General features: G+C 40.5%; 1 protein-coding gene across 1 annotated transcript; it reads right to left on the bottom strand.

Annotated features, from left to right (window-relative positions):
- Positions 1 to 259: 259 nt before the first annotated feature.
- Positions 260 to 7,219, bottom strand: LOC131248363 (carnosic acid synthase-like). Its single transcript, XM_058248628.1, has 2 exons — positions 6,178 to 7,219; positions 260 to 931 (listed from the first exon to the last, which is right to left on the bottom strand). The coding sequence occupies exons 1-2, from the start codon at positions 7,126 to 7,128 to the stop codon at positions 302 to 304; spliced, it is 1,581 nt and encodes a 526-aa protein (XP_058104611.1). The 5' UTR covers positions 7,129 to 7,219; the 3' UTR covers positions 260 to 301.
- Positions 7,220 to 16,278: the final 9,059 nt, after the last annotated feature.

The following is a 16,278-nucleotide window of genomic DNA, read 5'->3' as shown; positions in this document are numbered from 1 at the left end:
GCGCCCTTATGTTGGTATTTTCTTACGTTGAATATGGACCATAGAAATTAAGATCTTTTGCTAACAACCTATTCTCAGGCCACTGATCATGTGGTCCTCCCATTAGCGAGATCCTTGTTGCCAACTCCATCTACAGTCTGAGCTATCAGATGAACGGTCTGGATCATCAAACCGTGGGCCCAACAATATAGAATCTAACCATACAGCTCTCTACTGTTCCACAGATTTAAACACAAACCTTATTGCATGAACGTAAACACACATACGTCATATGTGTTAGAGACTAGAAAATGAGAGTCCTCTATTCCAAGTAGAACTCTGGACCTGATAATCTTGGCGTGGGAACAGCAATCAACGGCTCTGCCTTCTTCAACACCATCCCGAATTTCTCCGAGAGGTTGAGCTCTCCACCATCCGGCAAACGCCACTCGAACGAATGCAGGAGCGATGCAAGTGCATACATGACCATCCGATCCGCCATGGGAATCCCAGCACATATTCTCCTTCCAGACCCGAATGGGAAGTATCTGAAATCACTCCCACCATAGTCCCATTTGTTCGTGGCCGTGATGAACCGCTCTGGATCGAATTCGGAGGGGTTGGCCCACGTCAAAGGATCCCTATGTATAGCCCACACGTTCACAAACACACGAGCACCCTTTGGGACAGTGTACCCACCCACGGTGCAAGTTAGACTCGGGCAGTGTGGGACCAGGAGCGGTAGAGCCGGGTGCAGCCGTAGAACCTCTTTCATCACCGCGCCCAAGTAGTGCAACTTGGGCACGTGCGATTCTTCCACGATGCTATCTGTCCCCACCACAGCATCCAGTTCATCTCGGGCCTTTCTCATGGTATCTGGCTTGTTGATCATGTGGGCCATGGCCCACTCCAGCGTGTTGGAGGTCGTCTCGGTCCCACCCACCACCATGTCCTGTTGATGAAAGAAAAAGAACAGGTTCATTTTTTCGATGTATTGTTGTATTTTTAGGGTTTCAAAATAAATAAATAAACAATAATTTGAAAATTTCTTTCAAAAATTTTGAAAGTATTTCTTTCAAAATTTTGAAAAGCAACAAAAGCATTTTGTCTTATATTGGTGCAGAATTCTTTCATGTCGGATATATAGGTAAGAAGAAAAATTTTAATTTATAAGAAGTTTTTGTAGAATTTACTTGTGATTATTTGAGTCTTTGTATATCAAGTGCGCCGATGTGACAAAACAACATTCCTTGGTATCCTAGATATTGATTGTCCTATATTCCTCATCCAAAAGAAGACAAATCAATTTAAAGGCGAGTGACTTTCGTGGCTCCCGAATTAAGTAAATTTTCTAAATTCTTCCTTAATTAAATTTCTAATTTTGTTTCAATTTGTTTTTAAATTTATGGATACAAAAATTTCATAATCGTGCATCATGTACTTCAAAGTCTAGATTCCTCTCTAAAAGAATGGTCTATGTTGATCCACTACCACCCTAGTTAATGATGTAACTTTCCAACAAGATTGCAATATTCTCCAACTTGGTAGAGTGTAGGCATGGATTACAAGCTAGCATGGTGATCGACTATTGTCCACCACGACATGTACTGTATCCACCACTTCTATCATGCAATTGATGCATGCTCATGTGGGCCCATTTAAGTATATGGAAGATGACGTGGTAGATCTGGTGGAAACGTTAACGGAATGTGGTAGAGTTTCCCTCCAAAAGCAAATTTCGTAGGGTGGCAGGTTAATAAGGACCGTTCATCTAGCTTTTCTGTGATCTGGATGGTGAACTTTGCATATTAAATATATGATCAGCAGGGAATGCTCTTGAGAAAGGTGTGGGCTAATCCGCCTACGAAAGGGATTTTTGGTATTAGATAGAGCAGGAGTAGGGTAGATCCACCTCCATTATCAAGAAAGGTGTGGGCTAATCCCCCCTATCATGGGCCCTGTCCTGGCTGTCCCTCTCGCCAGTGTCTTCCACCGGTCCGCCTGTGGGATACTACTGCTCCAGCTACCTCCTCCAGTTTACCTAGTGGGCTGTTTCGCTCGACTGCTACCCCTTTTATGCCATCTGCCCCCCCTGCTCCCTCTCCCTGTGATTTTCCCAGCTTCCTATTGTATAGCTTTGGCTAGGAATTTCACATGATAAGCGTGCCCCGGATCTTTTTGTTGGGGCCCGCCCAAGGGATTGTCCATCTTAGTTTCTCTACTCAAAAAAAAATAATAATAATAAATAAATAAATAGAAAGGGAATGCTCCTTCAGATGGTTTATCCCTTGGGAAGTGAAACAATTCCTTTGTCAGGCAGAGTCAGCATAATTGGACCTCCCCCTTAGATTAGGGGTCTGATTTTGCTAGATAAATGAGAGCTGGGTTCTATTAGGGAATCCAGAATGGTTCCTAAGGTTAGTAGAGTAGATATGCTGCTGTTTGGTTATGATAGGATCCCTTGGATCTTGTCGCCTGGGAAACTCCAAATTTGTCCAGGTTTTGTACAACAAATATACGTGAAATGAAATTTTTAGTTTATATATATAGATCTAGCAGGCTTCAGTTCGACAGGAGTTAATAGAAATAGTTGACGGTCAGCATTCAGCATGAGAAAATGAAGAAATGTAAGGATGGGATTGTCCAACATGTGTAACATCTGACACACAGGCCATCCATGGTATGTATTACTAGATCGACGGATCAGATTAATGCAATACCTTCATGCATGGTTCTCTACCATATTCAGGTTCCTCGGGTCTACCGTGTCATTTCCCAAAAAATGATTACTTGTGCCATTGCATTGTGGACACGACTTGTGGAGGAGAGATGGTACGTGGAGCATGCGCCTTCATACCTAGGTGCATGCACAAACAAAGTGCCACGTGTGTACGATCCAGCTATTCATCAAATCAGCCCCATCATGCATATGTCTTTGACTACAAGTCAGGCGATTTCAAACACCTAGGTGTAGAAAATCAAAGTGATTAGAAAGGACGTGTTCCACTTTTAGAGCATGCATGTGGCCCCGCTAGTTTATTGGGGGCTGCACTTTATGCAAGTAGCCATGATGTCTCATTTATGGCGCATGCACGTGCCAAAAGCAGCACGTGCAATTAGCAATACTCGTATGAACCATGGTATAACTCCAGTATCATGGACACTTGTTTGTGCAATTAGGTTCGTTGGATATAATTCTCATTTTAAACTGTATAATGAATTTCACAAATCTAACTAATTAAGTTTTCTTTAATCTCTTTTATAATTGTATTATTATTTAATTAGAAACAACATGACTTGTCCAAGTCACTATGACCTTAATTTACTAGCTAGTTAAGTTTTGTGGGCTGATCGATTTGAGTCTGGGTACACTTAGAAGGTGGGGCCCAGTACTGGAAACAGGTGTATGAGTTAGAAAACTTCATCTAAGCATGTTAAGGCTGCACTTTTGTTTTGCAAATTTTATTTTTTTATTTTTATTTTTTTTTAACACATGCACCTGACACACACTCACGCACCCCGTTGTAGGATTTCATCACCTATGGGTACCGAACCCAAGACCTCTTGTTGAAACTCCTTAGAGTCTACCACTGAGGTAAGGACTCAAACCCAAGTTTTGCAAATTATAGCCCACTTAATCAGTAGATCAACGTTATTCTTTGGCCAGGGCATTGATACAATGGTGCCTTTCTAATGGATGGATTTGATCTTAGACATATGTGCCATGATGTCGTGTGGCATGTACTTGAGTTGCATTGCACACTCGCATGTGCTTAGCAAATCTCACGTGGGAGAAGCTGGACTCAAGCTATGACTCTATTGTAAATCCAGTCAGTGCCACTGCATTGACCGTGCAACTTCCATTCCCCCTTACCTATTTTTCCATATCAAGTTATACCATATTTGAAATTCCCTCGATTTGAAAGACCCTGGATTTGAAATCCTCTAAATGTGTTTGTCACCTCTTGTATGGAGAATTCTCTGTGATCCAAAAGTATCAAATGCACTAAAATTATGTAGTATATTTATAAGAGCTTGAATATAATTACTAAATCAACTTTAATATGCCTAATTAGTATACATGCGTAATGTTTGACACAATAATGATAATAAGCTCATTGCAATATATAATTTCATCACATATGATGAAATTCCTAACATAGATAAGTTACAAGCATAGGATTACAACCGAGCGACTAACCAACGATTTTTAATTATTAATTCATATGGACAATGTTTATCCTTTGCTCGGATCATTCTATCAAAGTAATTTTAATGATGCAGTTGATAATTTGATTGTTTTCAAATATGATTAGCAAGCCACTTACCTAATAAATTAATAGACTAGTGACACATGTTATACATATAAGTAAAAGTGATTGATGGTAAAACTCACCAAAAGTGATGACCTGAAATCTACTTAGATTTGGAATCTCCTTCAATCAATTCTGCTAAACAGCTGATGATTTTGGAATACTCTCAAATCCCCGGTGCCAAACAACCCAAGGTAGGACTCCAAAATGAGGTAGATCCAAGACTGCTACAAGATACAGCTCACCTTTGGATCTTTGGTAGGGAAATTATTTTTCATAAGCAGCATTGTTTTCACATAAGCAATTCTCAAAAATCAATACCAGATGAAAGATATTTTAAAATCGTTTTTTTGAGTAACCTGAAGCAACGCCAAACAGGCCCTCGGAGACATTTGAGAAATGGTCCATGAACATGTTTCACCATCTCAGAGGTTTGGATCACTAAACCGATCACTCATCCTTTGGACCACCTGGAGATTACGGTAAAACGGAAAGGTCCATAGTCCACTTTCAATGAAATAAAATTGGGACCATGAGATTATCACATCCAACGGTAGCATACCGTTGGTAGGGCCCACAAGATGGCGTGTGGATCAATTCACCAAAGCCCAAACGGAATCTGGATCCCCTGCAATGTGATTGGTCTAGTTCGTACCGACATTGTTAGCGCTACTGCGTTACATAAGCATGTGACGATGTGACAACCTGCAGTACATTCTTGCTTGTGGCAAGCAGAGGGTCCGGACTCGCCCACGACATGGAAAACGGACGCGGATTTCCTGCTAAAGCCTTTGGCAGGAAGTTCCTGCGAACTCAGGTGGGGCCTACCGTGATGTTTGTTTGGAATCCATCTGTCCATTGGTTTTGTGAGCTCATTTTAAATTATGAGACTAAAATTGAGCAGGATCCACACTCAAGTGGGCCGTACTAAAGGAAAAGGTGGTTAAGAAAATTCTTACTGTTGAAACCTACCTGGGTTCTATAGTGATGTTTACCTACCATTCATACCGTTAATAACTGGGATGAAGTGAAAAAACAAATATTAGAATGATTTAAAACTTATGTAACCCACGAATATTTCAACTCTTGAAATTCAATTCTCACATTTTAGACCCACTTGGGAATTGGGTACGGTTCATTTTTGGTAGAAAATGAACTCACAAAATGTATAGGCAGGGAGGATTTCTCAAAATCATCACAGTTGCCCCAGTTGGGTTTCCGGTGCATGCGGGAACTTCCTGCGAAAGGCTTTCGCAGGAAATCCGCGTCCATGGAAAACGGAAAACGGATTGGCTACTCCCCTGCCGCTGGCCGGTGGTAGGTGCTCTATAGGCCCCACCATGATGTATGTATATCATCCATGCCGTCCATCTATTTTCTAGATCATTTTATGATATGAGACCAAAAATGAGGTATATCACAATCTCAAGTGGACCACATTAAAGGAAGCAGTGTTGAATGAACGCAGACCATTAAAAACTTTTTAGGAGCCATAAAAGTTTTGGATCAAGCTCATCTTTGTTTTATCCCTTCATCTGGGTTTGTATGACCTAATCAACCGATTGGATGCCAAATAAACAGTACATTAGGCCTTAGGATGATTTTAATGGTGGATATCCAATCACTATTGTTTTCCTGTGGTGTGGTCCACCTAAGATTTATATCCCTCTCATTTTTCGAATAAAACCCTAAAATTATATGTAAAAATGGATGAACGGAATGGATGAAACACGTACATCATGGTGGGGCCCACCGACCATCAGCCACCGGCCTGGTGGCAGGGGGAGTGACCAATCCGGCCTCCACAAGATGATGCATTAGTACACTTTTTTGGGACGATCTCCTGAGCTAACCCTAAACAGAAGTTATCAGTAGAAGAGATTACCATAAGCAGGGCCTTGAGGTGAGCCATGGTCAATGGCGTTTCAGCATCTCCTTCTTCCTTAATCTTCAACAGGAACTGCAAAAAATCCTTGCTTCCTTTGCTACTGCAACACTTGCCCTCTTCATCTTCCCTATTCATCCTCAGCCGTCGATCTATGATCGACTGAAAGATCCCATCAAACCGCAAGAACAAACCCTTCATCTTCCGTTCCATACCTTGCAAGTCCAACGGTGCTAGAACAGGGAATAAATCCGAAACGTTGGGCTTACCCAGCAACTCAGTAATTTCACCCACCACCTTCTGAAACTCCGCTCCGACCCCACTCCTCTCCTCCCCTTCAAGTGTCCCACCCCACAACATGCTCGTAATCACGTTCATCACCATTGAAAACATCTCTTCTCCCACTAAGACCGGCATCCCAGCATTCCCATACAAACGGCCCACCGTCCCACGCACCTCGCGCCGGCGCAAGGCGTACACTGCATCGATGCTCGCTTTACTCAGCATCTCCTGCACGCACACCCTCCGCAGCATGCGCCACATAGGGCCATGAGGGCTCGACACGATATTGCACCCACCATACGAGATGAGGCGGCCCACTGCCGGCACGTCATGGTTGGCAAAGACCATGTCGTGGTCCCTCAGCACCTCCTTTGCTAGCGATGGGGAGCTCACGACAACCGCGAGCTTGTTGCCGAGTTGCAGCTTGAAGATCGGGCCATACCTCCGACTCAACTCGGCGAAGTGGATGTGGAGGTCGGGGTTGAGAGAGAGGAGGTTTCCCAACAAGGGCAGGCCTGGTGGGCCTGGCGGTGATCTTGACCGTCCCTTGTGACATTTCCTAACCATGGTGACGTACCATACAACTGAAAGAAGTAAGACGGAAAGTGTGAGTACTGATCTTGCGTGTTCGTCTTTGGGGTTGATAACATCCCACCACCACCACCGCATCTCGGGAATTTTTTATTTCTTTAATTACCGAAGAGATGATCACCTACAGCCGGTATAGATGATTTATATAGAGGGGATTGATTCGCATACTGTCCAGGTTGAGCTACTGTGGCCCACGCGTGTATGCCATCCTATCCTTTCAATATATGCGCCTCACATCGTGATGATAATGGGGCACCCAAAGTTCAGGAGAACATCTTATCTGTCCATCATGCGCGCCTCACATCATGCTGATAACGGGGGCACCCAAAAGTTTGGGAACCTTTTGGTGCCTTGCACCAGCACCTATCCCCATTGAGTGCGGATCGTCTGTGTGAATTCATGGGCCGTCGCTTCTCATCCTACGACTCTACGTCCTAACTTTCCATCTGAACTACTACTGTACACGAGTCGAACTGAGTCGTGCTTGGCACAGCTCGACTTGGCTCGGCTCAGCCACTAGCTGACCCTAGAACTCGGCTTAGCTCGGTTTAGTCAGCAGCTCAGGCCAGTTCGAGCCAATATCAAGCCTCTGCGGCATTTTCTCAAACACATGAAGTGCGCCTTCAATTTCTCACGGTATGTAAAATAACAGTGGCACTTTACAGGTATTTCATTAAACACTCAGTAGGCAATATCAAAATCAAGATACAAGGGTATTTGTTTCATATTCATACCTTCCTCGCCACCAGCTAACACTTCATTGAGTCATTTCATCAAACACTTGGTGAGCAACATCAATATCAAAATAACCAAGTCACTGAATTGGTTCGATCTAAGTTCGATTCGAGTTGAGGTTTGATCTGAGTCGAGTCGAGCTTAGCTCAAATTTTTTTTCAAAAAATCAGCTCGAATCGGCTCGAACTCAGTTTCGAATCGAGCTTTTTCAAGTCAAGTCAAGCAAGCTAACTCGATTCGTGTACAACTCTTTCTCTCTCCCCAATGAATTAATGATGTAGAGCAGGTAACAGAAACTTTCATGTTAAAGATAGACCACAAAAGCCTATGGCAATTGGACTATGATACGATTCACCGAGTACGAGATAATCTTCACATCTTCGTTAATGATCGTCGAAAGATGATCCTTACCTCTATCGTACCAGAGAACTACCCCGAAACTTCTAAAGTGGAAGAGAGCTCCCTCCTGACCATTCGAAATTTCATGGAGGAATCCAAGAAAACCGATGAGTTATATATCGTGGTGGTAAAGGGCGAGGAATCAGAGCCCTTAGACATTCCTCCAAGTTTAAGGCAGTTACTGAATGAATGTAAAGAAATCTGACCTGAAGAGTTACTCGACGGATTACCCCCCATGCGAGACAACCAACATCACGTAAACCTTATCCCTGGGCCTAGGTTGCCTAACTGCCCTCACTATCGGATGAGTCCAAAAGAGTGTGAGATACTTCAGGGGTAGGTAGAGGAATTGATCATAAGGGTATTTTGAGAGAGAGCATGAGCTCATGTGCCATGCTAGTCTTATTAACGCTAGAGAAAGATGAGAGTTTGCGCATATGTGTCGATAGCCAGACAATTAACAATATTACCATTAAATATCAGTTTCTGATACCGTGTTTGGACAACTTGCTTGATATGTTAGAAGGTGTCAAACTGTTCTCTAAACTTGATATGAGTAGGGTACCATCATATTCATATCCGCCTGGGTGATGAGATAACATTCAAGACCAAGGGTTGTATGAGTGGTTGTTCATGTCATTTAGTCTATCGAATATACCGAGCACTTATATGCGTCTGATGAATCAAGTGTTAAAGTTGTTCATTGGCCGGTTTGTGGTAGTATATTTTGATGACATCTTAATATATAGCTAGGGTTAGACGAAACACATGGAACATCCAGGCAAGTGCTACAGGTCCTGGAGGTTAATTAGTTATACCTCAACTTGAAGATATACTGTCTTTTTTAACGGCCAACCTGTTGTTCGTAGGATTTGTTGTGACGTCCATGGGCACCCGTGTGGACGATGAAAAGGTACGAGTCATCAGGGAATGGCCAATTTTGATGAACGTTCATAAAGTAAAGAGTTTCCACGAATTGACATTCTATTATCAATTCATACGAAATTTCAACATTATAGTCGCGCCCATTATAAATTGCATGAAAAAAAGCCTGTTTCAGTAGACCGATGAGGCTGACAAGAGCTTTGTTGAAATCAAGCATCGATTGTCCACAACACCAGTTTTAGTTTTTTCCAATTTCTACAAGCTAATTGAAGTCAAGTGTGACGTCTCATATGTCAGAATTGGAGGAGTCTTATCACAAGAAGGCAGGCCAGTAACCTTTTATAGCGAGAAGCTCAACGAAGCGGGAAAGAAGTGGTCGACATATGAGCTTTAGTTGTACGCAGTGGTTCAAGCGCTATGACATTAGTGACATTGTCTAATTCAATGAAAGTTATTTTATACACTGACTATCAAGCCTTAAAGTTTATTAATAGTTAGGCTAACGTGAATTGTGTGCAAGCTAGATGAGTCGTAATTTTGCAGGAATTTACGTTCTCTCTAAAGCATAAGTCAGGGCAGCAGAACAAGGTAGCTGATGCACTTAGCCGCCATGCATCATTAATTGTTAGATTAGCAATGAGGTGGTCAGCTTTGACTATCTCAAGGAGTTGTATGCCGAGAACGAGAACTTCAAGGATGCATAGATGAGGTGCTAAGAGGGTCATCCCAGTGACTTACATATACAAGACGCGATGTTTCCTCTTCAAAGAAAATCAACTGCGCATCCCTCAAAGTTTTCTAAGGGAGTAGATTATCTAAGAATTACATGGAGGTGGCCTTTGTGGACACCTTGGGCGAGGTAAGATGCGGGCTCTTGTTGAATAATGATATTACTGGCCACAATTGGTGTGTAACGTGGGTAAAGCAGTGCAGTACTGTCATGTTTGTCAGACCTCAAAGGAGTAATCTCAAAATACGGGCCTCTACACCTCGTTACCTGTGCTTGACTGTCCTTAGGAGGACTTATCTATGGACTTCCGTGCTTGGTCTCCCTTGAACATAACATGACATGGATTTGATGTTCATTGTGGTAGATCATTTCTCAAAGATAGTGCATTTTATCTCATGTAAGAAGACTCTCGATGTAATATACATGACGAATCTATTCTCCAGAGAGGTCATGCGGCTGCACGGGGTTCTCAAGATCATTACTTTTGACCATGACACGAAGTTCATTAGCCACTTCTAGTGGACCTTATAGAATCGGTTCGGTATGCAACTTCAATTCAGTAGTGCCTACTAACCATAGACCAATGCATAGACTAAAGTTGTCAATTGCGTGTTGGAAAACCTTCTTCAGTGTATTTCGTGTGACAAGTCAAAGCAGTGGGATTCGGCCTTGTCTTAAGTAAAGTTTGTATTCAACAACATGGTGAACCGCTCGACAGAAAATTTCTCGTTCCAAATTGTTTATAATCGAGCACCCCGCCACACACTTGACTTGGTCCATTTGACAAAGCTCCCAGACATGAGTATTGTAATAGAACATATGACAGACCGAATTGTGGGCATTCATGCGGATGTACAAGCTAAGTTGATAGCTTCAAACGACAAGTATAAGGAGCAAGCCAACAAGCATAAGCTGCAAAAAGTATTCGAGAGGTGAGCGACCATGTTATAATGCATCTACACAAGGAAAGATTTCCAACTATACCTTACAACAAGTTTAAGAACAAGAAGATTGGACCAGTCTCGATCCTCTGAAAGATCAATGACAATACATACATTATTGATATTTCAGATGACATTGAGATCTTGTGTACTTTCAACGTTGAGGATCTGACCGAGTGATGTAGAGTGGGTCGTTGACAGTTTCATGGCCAAGATGGATCAGAGAAGGCCTGATTGAAGCGGAAGTGATCCAAACAGTCCAAACCTTAAAACAGACGTATCTCACAAACTGGAATGAGTTATTCGACATACCATATATGATTTTGGGGTAGGACAAGCTACTTTAGCCACCCAACCCTTTTATGCCCGGTTGCACATGCTAAATCTGTGAAATACCTTTAGATCGATAGTCGAATTCCTGTTTTAATTTCATTTTTACTATTTATAGTAAGTTTTAATTTGAGTATAACTCTTCATCTGATGGGCTTTAGGAGTTGTGCCCAACATGAAAAGTGTTTTAAATAATTAGGAGAATAGCATGGTGAAGCCAAATAGGACACTTACTATTTTTGGCTGAAAACCATGAGGTCTAGTGGCAAACATGATCGTGATCTATAAATTGTAAGTTTGTTATTTATAGTAAATCATGATTTCTAAGAGTTTTAGTTGTAGTTTAATTCCAAAACTTCTTCCATGGCTTAGTATCTCTATTTAAAGAGTTGTAAACTTGTTTATTTGGATCATCAATCGAATTACGAGTTTTTTAGAATTTATTTCTATTTTCTCTTGCTTTTTCCTCATGGATTCGAGAAGTCTCTATGAGGAGTCTAGAGAAGCTCCATGGATTCGGAGTAGTTATCCTTGAAGAAAACGGTGATCGACCTCATCACGTTCATCCCCGCGTCACCAAGTATCATGAACTAAAGCTGAACGAGAACTCGAGGTTGAGTTCTTTTAAAGTGGAGGGGACTGATGTAGAATGGGTCGCAGACACTTTCGTGGTAAAGATGGACCAACGAAGGCTCTATCGGAGGCAGAAATGATTTGGACCGTCAGAACCTTAAAACAATCGTAGCTCCGAACTGGGATGAGTTTTTCACGTATCATATATGATTTGGGGTAGGAGATACTACTTTAGCCAACCAACCTACTATGCCAGGTTGCCCATGCCGAATTTGCGAGATTCCATCAAATCAACGGTCAAAAATCCCTTCTATTTTCATTTTTACTATAAATAATAAGTTTTAGTTGGCGTATAACTTTTGATCCTTTGAGTTGTAGGACTCATGCCCAACATGAAAAAGGCTTAGGAAAGTTAGGAGAACAACGTGGTTGGGCTAAATTGGACACCTATTATTTTTGGTCGAAAACCATGAAGTCTAGTGGAATGGTGACCGTATATAAATAGTAAGTTTACTATTTATAGTAAGTCGCATTCTTAGGGAGTTTGAGTTTGAGTCCAAAACTCCATCCTAGGTTTGAGCTCATTATTTAAAGGATTGTAATTTTATTTTATTTTAATCATCAATCAATTTATTTTCAAATTTATTAGAAATTAATTTTATTTTTATCCTTAGTGGATTTGAGGAAGTTCTATGAGGAGTCCAGAGATCCCTAAGGAAGACCATGATTGACCTCATCATGTACCTCCTTGCATCAATTACTTGCTACACGACCCAACTTTTAATATGTGGAACATCTCAAAGCCTCCACCATGATTTTTTTATTACATTCACATTGTCCCGATTTATGTGTTACATTCACACTATCCCTCAATTTTGCCATGTCATTATAAAGCATAAGCCTAAAAATGAGGCACATTAAAAGCTCAAGTGAACCATATAAATCAATGAGGATTGAACAAACTATCATTGAAACCTTCCCAAGGCTAACTATGAGGTTTATTTGCCATCTGACCTCTTCATAAGGTCACGCTGGCCTAAATGAAGGGAAAACACAAATATGAGCTTAGCCTGGGCTGTATACAGCCCACTTAAAATAAGACTAAGGGTGCGTTTGGTTAAACTATTCTTTTAATTTTGGTTGAGCTTCGATAAAATAATCCCTCGATAATTTGAGGACCATTGAAAATTCAATCAATCAAGCGGGCAAGACTCTCGACACGTCGCAGGAACAACTGACAGACTTGATTGGAAAATCTAGAACTTGAAAAATCAAATCCAAACCAAATCATCTAGACTCTCTAAAAAAAAACTTGTTCATGCCTTATTTTGATTGATTTTTTTTTTCAAGTCTCTATTTAACCCATAAGGCATCAAAAATCCAAATGGGTCACATATTACAGGGTTTCCTTCACTTCCTGGATACAATCAATGAACCGGATCAATAAAATAAAACTCTAGGCTCGCGGTGAGCCAAGGGTGACGTCATCATCCTTGATCCCATTTTTCATTCCAATGTATGTTAAGGAGCCTATTTGTCAAATAGGATGGTGCCACATGGATTGTTAGCTATCGCAAGCCGACAACGACCTAACATACTTTTTTCCTAACTAAGATTTTTATCCCCTTTCATGGATGTTAAAATGACGAAAAGATGACAAGTGTCCACCGTCAGCTTGACGGTCTCAATCTATAAATGCAGCACAACATTTGCCATTCCGGGGGGTAGTAACATAGAAGGGGAGGGGACCGAGTGATAGAGAGGGATCATGAGAGATAGTGAGAGTGAGGGAGAAACTAAGAGGGGTGTGTCTAGGTGAGCCCTCCTCCGAAGAATTCAGAGATTCTTAACTAACACTGAGGATTTGCCTAACTTAGGAGCTCGACTATAGAAGCTATCAAAGTCAGGATTAGGGTTGGAATCAGGGATATCCGACTATTCCTTTTGCATTAAAAGGATGTCCAATCTCCCATTTTCTTTCTTACATCTCAATCAAGTTAGGATCGCATTCCACTCCACACATTCCTAATACATCTGCATTCTTAACTCACACTTCTATTTTTTTTTCTTTTACATATTTTTTCTCTATCGCATTTGATCTGCGGAGTAAGGCTAAGATCTTTTTATTTTTGCCTACCTAGCTATTCACAAACCTCAAGTGTAGGGTTGCGAAGTAGTAAAAAATCAGTGAGACCAAGGTCGAATACACATGGAATGGGGAACACGGCCTGGAACTAATCTAACTCTAATGGTTTGTCTAGATTTTTAATCCAACGAAATAAAAATGGTTTTAAACAAGAAGAAAATGGGTTAAGGATCTAGGAATCCACTTATAGAAATCACAACATTTATTTTTCTGACTCAATGATTATAACTTAACTAGAATCGAAGTCCTATCATATCTAATCGAAAGATAGAGCGGTTAAACCAATCATAAATAATATTAGAATATGAATTCAATTGAACAATTCTCTCATGAAGCACTTGGACATCAATCGCAGGGAATTCAAGCATCTATTGTGCCTAAAGTCTACAATATATCAAAGAATTTTATAGATTGATTCCTTCCTTAATCAAGCATTATAATTGCACTTTTAAGCATCCAATGTACCTGGAGTCGACAATGGATCAAAGATTAAACAACACATAAACTTAAAAGTAAAATTCAAATCTATTCAAACTAATATTATAATTCTAACAACTGTTTGCTAAATCAAATAAACTAAATAATGTAATGAACTACAAGCTTCATCATTTAGCCTTAGCTAAGAGATTTGCCTAACATGGTTAATAACCTAGAAGAAAAACAAAAGAAAGATAAACTAGAATTGAGAAGTTGAAGAAGAAGAAGAACGGCTTCGTAGGGACTCCATCATCCCTTGGTCTCTTTCCCAAGCTCTAATTTGTATCTAAAACAACTACGAAAATTCCTTTAAATAGTAAAAGTTCGCACTGACTTTAATTTTCACACTTTTTTTATGCTTTGGTTGCACTGAAATTGCCTTCGCTCGTACCGAATTTCATCTAAAAAATCTATGCAGAATCGGTCTAACTTAGATCCCACCTAAGTTATCTTAGGTTGGACCGAAGTTGGCTTCGGTCGGACTGAAAGTTAAGCTGAAGGTTAAGCTGAATTAATTCTGAAAATCACAATTTCTTACTGGACTGTTTTGTATATTTTTGGTTGGTCTAAACCGACTTTAGGTACGACTAAACAGTTTGTTTTTTCTCTTGTTGGACTTCTGATTTTACCAGTTTTTTCTCTATCATTTGTACTTAGTTTTCTTGAATCTTTGGCATGTGAATTCTTCATTAATGGCTTCCAAATATATAATTCTTCATCATATTCTTTTGAGCTATAAATCTGTTCTTTTAGACACATATTCATCTTTAAGTCAAAAACCACCTTACATGATGAAAACATACATAATTATATCATATTAACACTTAAATGCCAAAAAAGTTAATGTAATTGAACGGATAAACATGCAATATTTAGGTCTTAATACCGGCCTCTCATGTGTTATCCAATCATGACTATATATATATATATATAATGTCAAAATTTTGCTCAATCTCCGTAAAAGTCACAAATTAAATGATCCTATACAGTTGAGACTACACACTGTGAGAGCGGAAGAGGGTGCCTAACTCCCTTCCTCTTCTGTTACCAAAACTCCTTACTTAGAATTTATAGTTGTAAACCAACTGCAGGAGTCACTTAAGTCAAGAAATTCACGATTCCCCCTGGTCTGTGATTATACAGTAAAAAAACTGATCATAGATTCCAAGCTTAATTTAGCTAATGGCGATTCCAAAAATCAAATACGTCATTTTACATTTGAGTCAATTCCACACCCCATCTCAACAATTGATGACCAGAAGTAAAGGCGACAACCACCTACATGAATTTCGTGGGTCCCATCATGATATGTGTCAGATCCACACCATTCATCTATTTTTCCATATCATTTTTGGAAATGAGACAAAATAAAAGGGAATCAGATTCAAGTGGGCCCCACTACAAGAAACAGTGGGACTTGGCAGCTTATGAAAACTTCTTTGGGACATAAAAGGGTTTGATCAAGCTGATATTTATGTTTTCTTTTCATCCAGGCCTGTTTAACCTTATGAGGAGGTTAGATGGAAAGTAAACCTCATGGTGGACCATAGGAAGGTTTCAATGGTAGTCATTCAATCTCCATAGCTTTTTGTGGTGTGGTCCACTTTAGCATTGGATGTGTCTCATTTTTTAGCTCATGCTCTACATGATATGGAAAAATTAATGGACAATATGAATAGTCTAACACAAATCATGGTTAGGCCTACAGAAATTCCACACATTAAAAATTATGTGTTTTGTGAGCTGAGTTATTAGGGATGACATGGATCAATGAGAAGCCACGGAACATAATTTCCATATCCCTTCGACACACGATATCCACTCATCCAAATTAGGTTTTCTAATGTGGGCCAAAACAATTTTTTCTTCTTCTCTTGGCAAAACGTGGGAGCACTCCACATGATACTATTGAAAGAAAAACGACCAATACATCTATTCGAGCAAGACTCCAACGAAAACATAAGGGAACCATGCTGCACACTAAGAAGACAAACAAAAAAGCCTACAGCACA

This window comes from Magnolia sinica, chromosome 6 (assembly GCF_029962835.1).
Source record: "Magnolia sinica isolate HGM2019 chromosome 6, MsV1, whole genome shotgun sequence".
NCBI classification, from domain to species: Eukaryota; Viridiplantae; Streptophyta; class Magnoliopsida; order Magnoliales; family Magnoliaceae; genus Magnolia; species Magnolia sinica.
This window is presented reverse-complemented; position numbering and strand designations above follow the sequence as displayed.

Excerpts from the sequence above, each read along its gene's own strand:
- LOC131248363 (XM_058248628.1), bottom strand. The coding sequence starts at position 7,128 with ATGCGGTGGTGGTGGTGGGATGTTATCAACCCCAAAGACGAACACGCA. Across the intron at positions 932-6,177 it reads ACCTCAAGGCCCTGCTTATG|GACATGGTGGTGGGTGGGAC; the intron begins GTAATCTCTTCT and ends TTTCATCAACAG.